Raw genomic sequence first — 17,484 nt, 5'->3', positions numbered from 1 at the left:
AATTTCTTAGGATATAAAGTACAGGTGCGTCTTTACAACTGGCTATAACGCAATGTAATGAATTTCTTGACATGCATACACACATACATACATACATACATACACACAAACACACACATACATATATATATATATATATATATATATATATATATATATATATATATATATATATATATATATATCCCTACCTTCCAAGTAAACAACACAAAAATCTCTTGAAAAGTATTAAGTTATCAGTATATTTGCTTAGATACATCTGACGAAGTGATAAATGATACATGCAAATAAACAACCATTCCAAATAGCAACGCTTACACTTAAACGCAAAATCATCTTGTTTATCTATTACTTGGGTCTGGTCTGCTTCCCACAAAGGCATTTCAATTACAGTCAACATTATCATTAATCTCTGCCTGTGTCCCTCGTGGGTTTATCTCGGTCTCTCCGACAAACATAAATCACAGAAAATATTATTCAGAACTTGCTAGTGTCAGCTGTAAGCAAATACCTATATTTCAACATAAAACTGTCTTAATCTCATCATATATTCCACCAGAAAATCATTTAATCCGAAAATCTATATTTCATCAGAAAAAACAATCACAATAAATCTCAAATCCGCCTTAACTTATTTCATAAAAAAGCTACAGACATCACAAAAAAAATTATTCCAAAACAAAAAATACATTCAATTACACGGGAATTATATTTGGTACTTCTAAGAAGAGCTCTGCGTGGAGATACAGTTTATTAATGATTTTTTTTTTTACTTCACGATATAAGGGGGCATATGATGCAGTACAGAGGAGATAACTTGAGAAACTGACCGTCTTTTATTTTTTTACGTTAATCCTCGAGGGGGTGGTACTACACATGGCGTCCAGCGGAGCTTTACTACGTAAAAATATAAACAAAAGACGGTAAATTTCTCACATTATTTCGGTAAGTTTTTCTTCTTCAAGTTATATCACTTATGTTTCATCATATACACCCTTTTCTATATTGTTCTGTCTACAAAATTTTAATAAAAGAGCATTTCCTTATATTTAATGAGAAAGCACATCCCTTTTCTATATTGTTCTGTCAACAAATAACAATAAAAGAATACTTCCTTGGCGTTTCCTTATATTTAATGAGAAAGCACAAAATAGTAAGGAAAAGACACGTTTTCATTCCCCCCAAACCGAGTCTGTTTTCAATCTTCTGAGCTCTGTTTCGCTAAGTCTTCTTCACAAACACCATTACTCCTGTCCTAATTAGTCGCGGGCGTTAAAAACATGCACCCCTTCACCAGTCAATAACAGGACACAATTAGACAGTAAAAAATACCGTGTTCATTCTTACACGAGCGCCTTTTGGGGCTTCAAAGGTGTTGCCCTTCTTGCTATTAGCAAATGTTCTGGGATGAAGTTGCTAACCTCATGACCTCATCTACCCTACCTGTAAACCACGGTCACTCTATCAGGTACCTGATAGAATGTGCACCCTCCCAGGAGCTGAACTCAGGCACTCTCGCTAGTGAGGCAAGTATCACTTCTATCTAAATACACATAGACACATACAAATACAGACACTTACAAAATATACAAATATATATAGATAGATAGATAGATATATCTACAGTATATATATATATATATATATATATATATATATATATATATATATATATATATATATATATATAATGTAGATACATATATGTGTATGTATGTATGTATGTATGTATGTATATATGTATATGCATAAATATACGTCAGCGTTAACTCAACAAATAACATAACTTGTCTCTAACATTTTAAAGACGATGAACTAATAAGAATCAAAACTTATATATATTTAACACCCACCTGTATTATCAACTTGATTAAACCTACTACATATCAATAACTTTAGGACTAAATAATGTAATTATACCACTAATTAAAACACAGGCAAATTACTCATTTGAATCTCATGAAATATTCATGGCGCAGCAAAACTCCAAGTTGATCAGATTTAATTTGTAAGATCACATCGTAAAAGCCACATACCCCAGGTTACAAACAAACTAAATAAAGAGATTAAGAAAAAAACTCGTCAATGTAAGAAAATAAACACCAAGTTTTCAGTTTCAACGCTTTCGGAAAAAACTAAAAATTTAGTCACGTTGAAAAAAAAAAAATTTAAGTACACTGAAAAAAATTAAATCTGAGCGCTTTGGAAAACAAAAATTTTCGCTGGCGCACTGTTAAAAAAAGCTCTTTACAGACCGGTTGTTGAAAAAAAAATGCACACACTGTGGGGAAAATATTTTTAAAACTCAAGTTAAGGCTCCAGTTAAAAGGCGCAAAAAAAAACAGTGGCTTAACCGAGAGAGAGACGGATACTATTATGAAGTCATGGATGGGTAGAAATAGAAATACAAAAAATTAAGGATAAAACGCCCATTTTCCTTTCAAAATAGACCACTTTTCTGACTACCTTCAGAATAAAACGAAACCTTTTCGTATCACTGCCGACAAATCCCAAGAGACGAGAATCGTCGACGTGAACCACTGGAAAATCAAGTCGATTTCTTAATGATTCAGAAAAGCCTATAAGGGATGCTGAGAATCATCTGCGAAGAATCAGCCTCAAGATGTTGGAGAGTCTCGGGAAATCTTATGAGACACGATAGTATCGTCAAAGAATCACAAGCGATAACATTTGTCAGGGAAGCCTCTTAACGATAATAGCATCGTCTCATTGACTTCTGTTCCTGTATCATTCGAGTAACATAGTGAGTAAACACATAACTATTAGGGAATGGAATGGAATGGCATATGGAATTTAGACCAAAGGCCAAGCACTTGGACCTACGAGGTCATTCAGCGTAGAAAGGGAAATTGCGAGTAGCAATGCTTGAAAGGTGTAACAGAAGGAAAACTTCGCAGTTGCACTATGCAACAATTGTTAGGAGAGGGTGGGTAGCAACATGGAAGAGAAATAATATGGATGGAGGTACAGTAAAAGGAATAAAAGAGGTTGCAGCTAGGGGCCGAAGGGAAGCTGCAAAGAACCTTAAGTAGCGTCTACAGTGCACCGCGTGAGGTGCACTGACAGCACTACCCCTACGGGGTAAATATTGGAAGAATATACGAAGACAAACCTCGACAGCGAAAATAATTAATGATACAGTAAAGCACTTTCGCAACATTACTAATAACTCGAGACAGAACTTAAAAGTGGTATTAGCAAATCATTAACCACAACACAAAAAAGTATTCTAAAGCATTAAAAAAAACTTGACTAACATCTCCACAATTACCAAAAACACAAAATCATTTCAGGACGCTAGAACTGACGAGGCTTATCGAATCACAATTACCAAGGAAAACGCTACTCAAAAATTCTTGATTGGCTTAAGTATTGAAAACTCTTTTCGATTAAGCGGTTGGTTGAAGTGCCCTACTGCAAGGCTTTGGAATTCCAGAGACTGGTCTTTCGATTCCTTCCATATTCCTTGCTCTACTAAATTTCCTTCCCTGTTTGTTTATCCCTAAATTAATTTTAAGTGATCCAATTATATTTTCTTTTTTTATCCTTAACTAGTGCTAAGGTTTAAAACATTTTCTAAAGTTATTCTAGTTTTACCTGAACGAAGTTCAAGTTTAAGGCCTCTTGAGTTTCAATTGCAACCTCAGAAACTGCCATAATAACAAGCACATTCGGAGGCCGCAAACCTCCGCCAAGGATGAGTAATCCTTGGCGGATGAGTAATCCAAACAAACAACCCAACCCCCGCCAAACTAAAAAAAGATAAGTCTCTTCTCCCAAAAACCTACACTTTATTTCCCAGGTCCACCTTCACTACAATTTTTGTAAACCTACACAACTTTCTGCCTAAGCCTGCTAACAACCAGACGGGCTGAAATAACAACATAACATCCTGGCCAGAATATATCGACTATCATTAGCTGATACTCATTTTAAAGCTGAGATAAACATTATTACTCTGATATCTAAAAAGGGAAGTAAAAGCCATACAACGGAGAGAGAGAGAGAGAGAGAGAGAGAGAGAGAGAGAGAGAGAGAGAGAGAGAGAGAGAGAGAGAGAGAGAGAGAGTCTTACCTTATTAATTCTCATCAATGGTTTCATACCTGCAGATGGAGGATTACCTAATCAAGGCCCTTCCTTTTGCGACCATATGATGGTATAATAACGACTCACTGACCACTCTTCCCCATCCCCTTCTCTCTCTCTCTCTCTCTCTCTCTCTCTCTCTCTCTCTCTCTCTCTCTCTCTCTCTCTCTCTCTCTCTCTCTCAAGCTACAACCCACGGATGTCGACTAACAACCAGGCATTTAAATCAATGCTTTGATCAACAAAGGCATGCTGGAATTTTTGAGAACGCAACCATGTCGTTTCCTCCTCGTCCGGTTTCGAATGCCTGGCATTCGGTTGTCTGCTAAACGCGCTACCACTTGCGATAGGAGATAGAGAGAGAGAGAGAGAGAGAGAGAGAGAGAGAGAGAGAGAGAGAGAGAGAGAGAGAGAGAGAGAATGTACATGTTAAATTGACACCTTAACAACAAAGGTCAATAATACAGAGAGAGAGAGAGAGAGAGAGAGAGAGAGAGAGAGAGAGAAGGGGAACCAAAACATCGCAAGATTTAAAAAAAAAATGAAAAAATAACATTTCTTTTAGGCTGAAAGGAAAGGGAAAACCCCGAGGGAACCATTGGCAAAATGTCGAGTAAATATCGTGATATTTACGCCCATTTGCTCACTACTCCATCCTGAAAGGCAGAGAAAAGGTGGGTGAGGAGAGGGGGAGGAGGAGAGGGGGAGGAGAAGAAGAGGGGAGAGGGAAGAGGTAGGAGGGGGGGGGGAACGACGGTCAGGGGGCTATGCATCTAAAATGTACCAACCGACAGTCGTAAATACAGATATCAATATGAAACGCAATATTTAATAATTGAAACAAAGCGATAAGCCATTTACCGTGCAACTGTTTCACAAATATGAACATGTATTCATAAAATACTAAAATTGTATATTCATTTTATATATGTTGGCACTTATATTATTACAGTTTGTCTTCGGCACAACGATCTGAAGCGCAAGATTGCTCATCAAAGATAAAATGCGTCATTGTAAATACTAAGACTTATAATAATTTAATATGAATAATCAACAACATGCCACATTAAGAAAGACATCATTCCCTACCATAACAAGATACAAACATCATTAACATTCATAATCTAACTTATCAATCATTCCTTACCTTGAGTTAAAATAAAAAACTAACAAACATATCAATACTAACCCCTAGCATTCATGAACTTACTGATTATACCAAATTAATATAGAAAGCCAAAGTCAACACTAAAAGTCAAGTCAAGATTCAACAGATAAAAAAAGACCTCACTAAATTGGAAAGCAAGACAAAAACACCAACACTCTTACTAACGATAAGATCATCCTCATTAACTTCATTAGCGGCCAGAAACACGCCAGCCTTTTCCGCAACGGTTTCTTGACAGCATCACAGAGAATTAAACAGAAAGCCTTGGAAATCAGTTAAAGATCGGTTAATGATCACAAGCATATCTTGACAATTAGCCCTCAAAGAGGAGACAATACAATATTTATTCTGTTGCACTTCAAACATTCCAAAAATAGCCTATACTACGTACATAGCAATGAGTCAAGTGTGTCCTACTGCTGTATCGTCCTTAATGACATAAAGCGCTGAAAGATAAAGCTCTCGACATGGTACATTTCTAGCATGGAATTAAAAGAAAGGAGTATTTAATATCAAATATGCTACACGGAAAAATGGCATGAGGAAAATCTACAAGAAAAATGCACCAGTTCCTAATACGACTTTTTCTAAACGTAAGAAGCTGACGTGGCAGGTAACCAAGTGCCCTTGTCAGGTCCACGCCTGAATGAGGACAAAAAGTGAAAGGAAAAATGGGGCCAACTCTAAAGAATAACTTGTCCCTGCTTACGTCATCATTACATATTTTAAAACCCCCAAATAATTACTTCAGCCTTTTAATTCCAACTCACTGTAAACCAACCGAAAGGTTACTAGGAGAGACTAAAATGTATTTCCTATCTCCTTTAACGAAAAACGAGACAAGCACATAAATAATTAGAGTTCTCAGCTTGGCATGAGGGCATCAGTATATGAAATATAAAGGTTATTACATTCATGCAAATAAGCTAAATATATACAGCGATGACATCGTCACAAAAAGGGTTGCTATTATGATCTTCACCCTTAGCAAAATAATTGAAATAATAGAAAGACATCAAATACAAGCCTTCAAGACTTTTGATGCTACTTAAAAAAAATAAATAAATAAAAAAATTCGTCCACCTTAAAATCCAAAATGGTCAACACAAAATTGGTTATTCGCCTTCACAATTTATTTCTTTTACCGACTTCCACATGTTATTTCTAACGCTAAAAAAAAAAAAAAATAATTGGCCGCCATCTTACGTTTCCCAATGAAAAAGCAACATGTCAGCCGTGCTTGATCCGGTTTAAAAACGGACTTTTGAAGTCTGAATTGATATTTCAGGAGTGTTTGGAAGAAGCACTCTCAAGATAATACTGACCGAACTCAGAAGAGTCAAGAATCACTCGAAGCCAATTACGACTGGCCTTCAGAAACCACCTTTTCAGAATTTGCGAAAATTCAAGATGGCCGCCGACATGTCGGATTTCCCAATCGCGCTGTCTCAGACTTTCCAAGCAGTTACCACGGCATTTTGGAACACATGCACAAACGAACAGTTGGATAAACACGGTGTTCAAGGGCAACCCTCTCTGCAATTTAACTAAACTAGCGAACGCCGAGCACAAATGGATAGCACAACGAATAAGAAAAAATAAACCTAACGCAAACTGAAGAAATCTCCATGAAGTTTCGTTAAACAAAGTAAACTAGTTTCCTTTGAGCTTTAAGCGTAAATTTAACCAATCCCATTCTTGTCCCTCTGAATAGAAGATCAAACGAAAAATAATGTTGGAAGGAGGGAGCTGGACTGGAAAATTGTTTCAGCAAGGAAAAAAAGAATGGAATGAAGTTCACCTACATACCACCAGTGTAGAGAGAGAGAGAGAGAGAGAGAGAGAGAGAGAGAGAGAGAGAGAGAGAGAGAGAGAGAGAGAGAGAGAGAGCGCGCGTTTCATTCCCCAATTTAAATCAGCAGAATAAAAATCGAGTAAAAAATGCTTTTCAATTAAAACCTCTGATCGCAATCTTAACTGAATGAGTTTTATAGCTTCAATGCATAGGGGTAGATTTACTCTTTTTTTTTTTAAATACATATCCTACAAAATTGAACATCCATGCCAAAGCGATATGCAACAGAAAATACGCTAAAACTAACATTCAATTCACGCAAACATATGTAGGCTACTGATATATATATATATATATATATATATATATATATATATATATATATATATATATATATATATATATATATATATATATAGACAAACACATATACAGGTATATATATATATAATATATATATATATATATTATATATATATATATATAAATATATATTCATAACAAATAGAAAATGAAAGTGTATACATTCTGAAAGGTTCGTCGCAGTTTTTTCAAGATATCTTTAAAAGGACTGATACATAATAGCAGAAATTTACAAAATAATATATGCTCAGATGACGGTACAAACAAACATATAGACGGTTGGGGAGAATATTCACACCTAGTAAGTTGGAAAAAAGGAAGAGCAGTTAACTCATTAGCGTCTGAGGTCAGTGCTCCATTTACAAATCTTTTAATATATATATATATATATATATATATATATATATATATATATATATATATATATATATATATATATATATATATATATATATATATATATATATATATATATATATATATATATATATATATATATATATATATATATATGTATGTATGTTTGTTTGTATGTATGTATGTATGTATGTATGTACATATATATGTATATATATATATATATATGTATGTATGTATGTATGTATGTATGTATGTACATAAGTGTGTGTATACACACACGGATAAGAGTGAATTTACTGGTTACAATTTACCAGATATTTAACCAAAAAAGTGTCAAGAAATCGAGCAGTTAAGAGATCACTACGGTTATTACAAATGCAAATATACATAAATACAAAAATACACTTATGTAACTGGCTTGGACCAGCTTCCTGAAAAATCCACTGCGCCTCAACTGATCTCAGCAGGCAATTATGAAAATGGTGCTCAGTCGACTGTGGTGGACTGCCGTTGATGTTTATATGTTAAAAGAACTGCTGAACATAAAATAAAGTTCGAAAACCTCTGGAGTTAAGGAACAGATATGTAAACACAAAAAAATATAAAATTCATCAAAATTCGGTACTGAGAGAAAACCAACCCAACATAGGCTACACAGACTTGACTTTCTTGCTTTGAAAGATTAATAAGAGCGATGGATGGGAGAATAAATGCGTGGCAATTTAACCTTTTTAAAGAGCAAAAAAAAAAAAAGGACAGTGGCACAAGCCCACTTATTTTGGCACTGCAATCTTTGGGGTGACAACAGAAGGACGATGTTTCAAGTGTCAGATTTAACAGACACGCAAACAAATGTCTTTTAACACTTGATGGTAAGGGGCGCCATTCATAAAGATAACGAGAGATAATGGGCAAATGAATGGGAATAAACACCCTTAATAATTAGAAGAGAGAGAGAGAGAGAGAGAGAGAGAGAGAGAGAGAGAGAGAGAGAGAGAGAGAGAGAGAGAGAGAGAGAGAGAGTTTGCATGCTCTCAAAGCGAGTCAAGATATCTATTAACAACAAAGTATCTCAAAACACATTAAGGATGAACAAAACGAGATGTGTGACTGCAAGCATACAAGCAAACATAAACACATACAATCAGATAAGGGCACAGATACCCACAAAGAGGAAAGAGAGTTCAGATAAAGTAACTCAACTCTAAAACAAATACAAAAACATATGATTTAAGTTGACAAGGGAAGGAAAGTGGAAGAGAAAGGTGGTGGAGGGGCCTAGTAAGTTGGCATTATGTATGAGAGAGAGAGAGAGAGAGAGAGAGAGAGAGAGAGAGAGAGAGAGAGAGAGAGAGAGAGAGAGAGAGAGAAATTAGGGTAAGAGAGGGGGGGGGACCCTGATTACCCTAGGGTATCCGTCATCCAGGGGACCTCGTGGGAGACATGTAAAGAGCCCCACCGAATAATTTAAGTTACAGGAAGAAATTCAGGTGGTGAAACATCGAGACCCCTAGGGACCTACTAGTTTCCTCGCCGTCCTTCCTAACTTTTCCTAGATTTACATTTTTGGGGCCCAAAGGTCTAATTTGCTTTACCCTTCAACCATTCTCACTCGGGCGCCACTCTATTACTACCTTACACCTTTTTCTACCGTATGTGATGAACATCTTAGCAGAAGAAAAAAAATTTGTGACCATGGATAAAATAGTTCTAGTAGAAACATGGAACTATCAGGCATACAAAACTATACAAGTAAAAAAAAATTAACAAGTGAGAAAAATACTTGAGAATATATGAAATGTCTGTGCACACAAAAAAAGACAAAAAAGTGTCAGTCCAAAGAGAAAATCCAAATACCACATAAAAAAAAACAATGGAGTCTTGCCACATAGCAAATCAAGTGACTAATAAACAAAAAAGATGTGTGCATATACTTTCAAACTGCTTTATTCACCACTTACATGAATCATATGTCAAATGATATTGTAAATAATGAACCACCAATTTTGTTTTTTATCACACAAAACTGGACTCAAGTCGAAGGGTACAGCAAAAGGGAGAATATGAAAGAAGGATCTTATCAGGACTGAAATCCAGACAGAGATAGAAACGTAGGACTTGGGAACATTTGAGACAAATTAGGAATTACAAATTGAAAAATATAAAAGAAACAGTTTGTTAATCAACAAGTCTAAGAAATGTTTATCTAACATAGCATTTTAGTAGGATTTTACCTAGCCACTTCAGTAAGGCTGGATATTAATCTTGTATCAAAAAGGAAGGATGTACTAATACATTCAAATAAATAAAAATGTCACCTTCCGAGAGAGAGAGAGAGAGAGAGAGAGAGAGAGAGAGAGAGAGAGAGAGAGAGAGAGAGAGAGAGAGAGAGAGAGAGAGAGACTATATATCTCAAAAGAAGTCAGTGAAGGATCACTAACCAAACAAACTGCCTTCAATTCTATCATTTCAATCTTAGAACCTTGAAGTAAGAGATATTTTTTTATAATTTTTCGCACACTCTAATCTCCAACTCTTTTCTTTCCTTTTCCTTTTTATTGTTTTCTTCATGCCAGGACCAGAATATAGCATCTGACTGCCCATCTCCTTAGCCTTAAAAAAAAAATAGTAGTTACATAACGTTCTCTCACAGCACCCAAAGTAGTCATGACTCATGTTTTGCAGTATCTATGAATATAAATTTGAAAGCAACTAGCTGTATACCTTCTCACGACCTATTACGAAACATTTGCAAAAATATAACAACAAATTAAAAATTATAGAGCTACTGAAATAAGCCTTCTGGATCTGATAAAAAACTGAGTTACATAACAACTCGTTTTTACAGAAGCTGAAAGACAATGTTGCCCAGTCACTGGGAAATAATAACATCAATCATTATTGATGTGTTAAAACAAGATTTGTATTTCAAACTGACACAATTTGTGCATATTTTCTTATCTGACAATGCGTATCTTTTCTAACCAGTGAATCAGAGGTTAACCAAACTTGCAAGTTATTTTCAGCAAACACTCAGTCAAGCAATCATGGCTACAAAGAAGGAATCCCACAAAACCTGCATCTTGCAGAGTTGTTTGTAGTATTATTCTACTTGGAAGCGCAGTTGAATTGCTACAATGAGCCTCAGTCTATCAATTAAAACCTACTGTAGAAAAACTTGTACACTGCAAATCTAAATGCTATCACTCTACCAGTTAAGTGACTGTAACTCCTACTGCTAAGAAAAGACTGCTATGACACTTTCACACATTTTAAGCATATACTGTATCCATCCTACCATACCAGGTAGCTAGTTATTCATAATACCAACCACTTAATGAAACCATCTACTACAAAAAAAAAAAATAATTCTCTACCTAGGGCTTACTATTACTCTTGATGTCTCTCCCTAGTCACAGACCTTTTCTAATGCCTACGTACACTCTATGAAACTGACATATTCGTAATGTCCTGACAAAAAATTTCACACTTGCTACATCTCCTTACCTAAATACTACCTTGTGGTTTAGTCCGCATGCACTTAACATTTTTTTTTTAATTCTATTCTTTGGCATGAAATTGATGATATATTTACATACATTCCATAGGCATCCAATACAAAAGTAGGGGAAAGAAATTTAATATTACATGACGAACCTGAAGATAGAGCAGATAAGCAGCCAAAAATAGCTCCCCTCAAAACAATCATCCTTCTTAGCCCACCATGTCCTCCCGCAGCTCCAATTTATTAACCTATTACCTCCACATATTTTCCTTCTAGCTGCCCATGATTGTAAAAGTTTGTATAACCTTTCGCTTCTCATAAATATCCTCTGACAGCTGAGGGTACAAGAAGAGGATTAACTTAAAACTCGATTCCCTGTAGAAATGCTATTAAATCATCAATTCCTTATATAAACACTCAGAAGATATCAAGAATACTACTGGAGCAAGAACAAGCCCATGGGAAAGGCCAATTTCTTGGAGGCATTCTACCATAATGATAATGCCTCATCTTGTTTTCATATTCAAACAGGTTTTCAAGTTAAAAATGGACCCATCTTTACCACATGGCCAAGTGAATTTGACTGGATCTACTTGTCACCCCACTCCCATGGGTTGGGACATCACCAGCATGCAGTACACAAAGAAAAAAAAACTGCCAACACAATAATTATTTACTATAATTATTTTATGTTCTAATAAGTTCCTCAAAAATATAATTACTCATTGTTTCTTTTTATGCTATTTATGTACAGGTACATTTCCAAACCTTCATCAAACCACATTTTTTTACCTACTTTGAAGGGAGCCCGGATATCCAGATGTAGCTGATATTTAGTCAAGTCAACTCAGGCTGCCCAGATCCAAGCCTTTAAAAAGGGATTTACAAGGTGTGCCATCTGTTACCTCCCATTTCTTTCATCTAGTTTATACATAAACCCGTTTATTTTTAAACTCCCAGAATCTCATGTTCTCCCTTAAGGTTTGACTAATCATCATTCTGATATCACCTACTTGAGACCAAATTAACTTAAATGAAACTTTGATGTAAAGTACATCTGATTTAAAATCAAAACCCCTGAATGTCAAGATGTTAGGCATCACATTAATAGCCATGAATGTAACCGATTGTGGTCAAGTCAGCATGTGTTGCACTAAAAAGTGGTCATTCCTAGTGATGGTAAGGCTGAAACACATTGTTCACTGGTTATTTGTTAAACTAGATGAAATAATGAGTCAGCAACTAAGCTTTTCATAATGGACAGCCTCTTTATCCACAGCTGGGTTGTAAACTTTGATGGACTTTAGATACAGCACTTTGGTGTGCAATTTTTTCCACATGGACACAGTACACTGTACCATTAATAAAATAAATTTAAAAAAATCAGCTCTCCTCAGAAGAAAAAACTACTGAGCATCTTCCAAAAGTTAGGTTCATACAAATATAAAAAAAAATAAGAAAAATCGCCAACTAAAACCATGCTACGCAAAATTTTCATTTCTGTAGGAAAAACACCGAGAGTACACAAAAAATAAATCAAATGTACAAACATGCTAATTAGTACTCAGTCCAGTTTACAAAAGATCTGGTAACAATACTCCTTTTCACTGTTATCAAGCTAACATGAAAATGATAAGGAATGGAAGCAACTTTCTGCATTCAGCTACTAACAACAACAACAACAAAAATGATGAAATGTCCAAGCCCATTTCAAAATTATTTGTTCAGCCACAGATTTAACCATTCCCACAGCTCAAACCCCAACCCCCAATATATAGGCTACATAGCCTACTCATGTGACTAACACCACATCAGAGCTGCACAACTGACAGAACTGCACCAATCACATTCCGTGCTCATTGAGCTATACTACTTCAAACACACCTCTCACTCACATAACTCATCTTTACCATGCTGAAATTACTGGCTATCTCTCAAAATGATGAAATCAATACCTAGCTGTTATGAAAGGAAAGAGTGGTATTTTAAATACATGATAATACAGCGCACTAACATTATCATGGTCAACTAGCACTGATTACATGTGCAGTTATACATATAACTAAACAATGTGGACGAAAGTAGTGCTAATCAAATAACCAAGCCAAGTACAGAGTGACTCAACAGGACTCAAGAAGAATATCTACCATATGGGTGAGGCGATAAACAAGGTATGACTGTTCCCAGTACTCTGATAAGAGAATATTTCCCATTTAATAAATTCTGCCTTTTGTCCACCACTATGAACAGGCTAACGTAGCCTAGCCCATCACCTCTGTGACAGGTTTTAAGTTACAGCCATGACTGATTGAAAGATAATGGTCAAATAATGTAAAACAAACTCTAAGTCTACCTTTCCAAAATACACTATGCTTCCTGTAAGGATAAACACATTTCTACATAATCAACGATCAGCAGCTTCTGAATCCAACTACTCCATTTTCACTTGCAACATCAGCATTATTTCATTTTGGCTATGTAAGAACCTAATCACCATACAGTATTTCCAACTGCAAGATTAACATCAAAAATTATAGAATACAGTAATCCATCGATTATTTGCACCAATACATCCCAGGAAGCATGTACAAAGTGCAGAAAAGAGAATAGTGACTAGGCTAGCCCAATTTACGTTACCCCTATTCTACCCAAAAATCCTACTGTAACCCTAGGTAGCTTAAGAAAATACACACTAACCTAAAAAATTGCACAGAATCCAAAGAAATAAAAATTATTTATAGTGTTTTGTTACAATAGGCATATAGTAAAAGACAAAACAACAACAAAAAATGACATTAGCAAGCAAACTGTGTCATTGATGAACTTCATCACAGCAGTCTAACCTACAGAAACTGCATACTCATGATAAAGTAACTGCTACCATCAAATGTAAAACATCCAAAGGCAATGTAACGTATACAACTGTATAGTAAATGATGTGTATGTGAAAGTGAAACAAGATAAGGAAAGCATAATGACCATATTAGGCCTACCAGGAACGTTGAACAGTATATGTAGGTACAACGCTGTTACACTTCACTTTTGCTAGTCCAGTTATTTACATATTCTTTGAAGTCAGTTTTTATAAAAAGTACAGGACATATGGTATACAGTAGTACCTGTACTATACATAATTGTACAATTTATTATACTGATTGAAAAACAAAAGTACTATCAATTTAAATACAGTATCATGTTATAAAGCTTGAATATAAAATTTTACAATCCATTTGTTTACATTAATCCAGAATAAGAAAATCAAAGTTAAACAGTACATTGGAGTATAAACAGCTAGAAAAAAATAGTAAAACCACAATAGGTTACGAAGCATTGAACAAGATGACCACATCAGAACTGATTTTCAAAATCTCACATGCAGACTGTAAACAATTATACATCTTACATAGACTAAACCAGTATGAGTGCTCTGCCTCAAACAACACTGGCCACAACTGCATTAGTGTAACACACAAAATAAACATTCAGAAAAACAGACTAACTTATGGATCTTGGGTAACACTGCAGTATAGCCTAACTGCATATACATTGTGCTGCTTTGCACGATACCATGTTGGCGGGATTCATGGGATGCTTAGCCCCCTCCCCCACCAACTAGGACAGTACATGGTGCCCTTGGATTAGATGAGGTTATGGGAAATTTAGTTTAGGATGAATCCCTATTGGTATATCTCTTTGTTCTGCTTTGAAGCTAGCCGCGACTTGCAGAAATAATGAGTCTGCACTTCCAACGGATCTTGCATTTCACAAGAATTTTTATAACATTACTCGCAAGCTAGGGGAGCTAGGCCTAGTCTAACCTGAAATTCCATAAATGTACCTAGACTTAATCAAATACATAATTCATAAAATAGACTTAGGTAAGCCTTAGCCTAGGACCTAGCCCAGACCACTAACTTTACAGGGTACACCTAACCTACCTTAAGTTTCCGAAGTTCCTCCATTTCTCTCTTTTCCCTCTCTTCTTTACGTTGCCGTTTCAGCTCCTTGTAGTGTTCTTTCTGAGAGTTCCAAAGAGCTCTTCTACGCTCCTTTTTCAGTTGATTTTTGGACTTTTTGGGGGCTTCTTCAGTAGCCTTGTCATCAGTTTCTAATGCTGGTGATTCAGTTTGATCTAATTTTAACTCATCCATTTCAGATATTGCTGCTTCATCGCCCTTTTCAACATCAGCCCCTAGATCCTCAGGAGTAGGCCTAGGTTCAGTTGCCTTAGGATCAGCCACCTCAATATCAGTAGCAGTATCAGGATTCTCCTCTGACTGCTGAATCTGGGCTTGAGCAACCTGCTCATCACTTGAATTTTCAGCAGACATCTTGTAAATAGAGTTGATGTGAATCTCCTTAACGTCTCTAATAAGTAACAACGACTGACAAGCAACAACAGGCCTACAGACTCTACCACATGAATAGGAACTCGTTACCTCTGGGACTTTAACCAGGGTTGCATATAGCCGTCTAACGGTAACGTTATGAGCACATAAAGTTTTGTCGGCTCCAAAAATGGCAAAGAAAATACAAGGAGAATAACCGGTGCTATGACTTGGAACACCCTAAGCTTCTGAAAAATCTCGTGATGGACGACTTCGGCACATGCAACATCTGCCCGGACCCAGAGCCTGAAATAGGTTAAGGTCAGTGGATTGATCACAAGCTCCAGTCTTATAAATAATGTAATTATGGACACAATTTACATCGAAATGCTCATGTAAATAGCGTTCAAGTTCATAGAACTAGTAACATCACTAATATTTTTCAAATACTCGGTCTCGTCGATATTGATCAAATCGGATGTAAACAAATACATGTGGACGTTGAGTTTACGGACGAAATTTTTTAAACTCAGTTAATAAATTATTCAATTGTGCGGGTGTCAGGCACTGTAATTATCATAGATGACCGGGCCTACCAATTACTGCTCACGGAATTTTAAACAGATGGTCTAAAATCAATGTTTACAATTTAAAGTGTCATTAGATTTGACATCATTCTTAGATGGAGTACAAACATTCTCTTTTATGACCAGGTATACACAGGAAAATCTTTCTTTCCACAAGTACAGCTATATAGTCATAGTAAGCTGCAGTGTGTGAACAGTAGATTAAATAAAGAAAAAGAAATACAGAAAAAGACAACTGTGATCATACGAGAAAAATAAGGGAAATTGCAGAAACTATAACAAACTATAAGCATGACATACACCTGAATACAAGACAATTACAAGAAATAACAAAGATAGATATAGAATCCAAAACTGGACAGTGGGATATTGATAAGTGGAAAGAAGAGTTAGAAAACAGTGACTTTAGAAACATATAGAATAAATGGAAAGGAGAAATTAAAGATGAACAAATATATAACACTTGCATTAGTAATTTTTCAAAGCAAGAACTTATTCATTAAAAATGAATATCATAAATGTACATATAGGAGGAAGTATCAACTGCAATTTCTGTGAAAATGTAAATATAATTTATTTTGTTTATTTTGCCAGAAGTACAGAAAAGGAAGAAATGGAGTAGCTGTACTACAACAACCACATGAAATGGACACATGAAATAATTGGTAGGTTTTATTTAGGAAAAGTAATAATGAAGAAGTTATATTATATCATAAGTTCAGAAAAGACAAGAAAATAAAAGAAAGAAAGGTACAAACTGGGAAAATATCACAAAAGTAACTGAGGTGCCATTGCACAGGCAAAGTATCAACCCTGAACTTTAACCAGATTTAGAAACCTCTCTAGAAGGTTTTTATGGAAATATAAGCCTACAAAATTGATCAAGACTTGCTATGTGGCAATTTTTCTACCCTGAACCAAGCTAAAAATTACAATTCAATCATTATAATTACGAAAGAGCTCAGTTCATCTAACAATGCTTCAACACTAGGCTAAATGTGTGAAATTTATAGTTTTGAAGGATCCAAGATTATTTATTTCTTTTTATAATACTTCAGCATTATGTTAGTAAATCTATTTCACAGCTACTAAATGTTTGCCAGACAGGTGACTGAATGCAGAGAAACCTCACTCAATGAAACATATTTATTTTCCACATTTACTTTTTGAGGCCATCCCTTCAATTTGTCACTTATTGCTATGTCTTTCTTTAATACCATTTTTTCTGGCTTCCGGCTGTTTTTGGAATGTGCCTAACTCCTTGAATAAC

The 17,484-nt window shown here is 35.4% G+C and overlaps 1 protein-coding gene across 1 annotated transcript in view; it reads right to left on the bottom strand.

Annotated features, from left to right (window-relative positions):
- The window catches only part of LOC136840145 (uncharacterized), a 439,059-nt gene extending 422,901 nt beyond the window's left edge, over positions 1–16,158 (bottom strand). The window contains exon 1 of the mRNA XM_067106575.1: positions 15,238–16,158. Within this exon, the coding sequence (XP_066962676.1) occupies positions 15,238–15,630 (393 nt within the window). The 5' untranslated portion in view covers positions 15,631–16,158. The remainder of the gene's footprint in view (positions 1–15,237) is intronic.
- Positions 16,159–17,484: the final 1,326 nt, after the last annotated feature.

The sequence above is a fragment of the Macrobrachium rosenbergii genome, chromosome 7 (genome assembly GCF_040412425.1).
Source record: "Macrobrachium rosenbergii isolate ZJJX-2024 chromosome 7, ASM4041242v1, whole genome shotgun sequence".
NCBI lineage: Eukaryota > Metazoa > Arthropoda > Malacostraca > Decapoda > Palaemonidae > Macrobrachium > Macrobrachium rosenbergii.
Note: the sequence above shows the minus strand (reverse complement) of the source record. Positions and strands in the feature narration are given on the sequence as shown.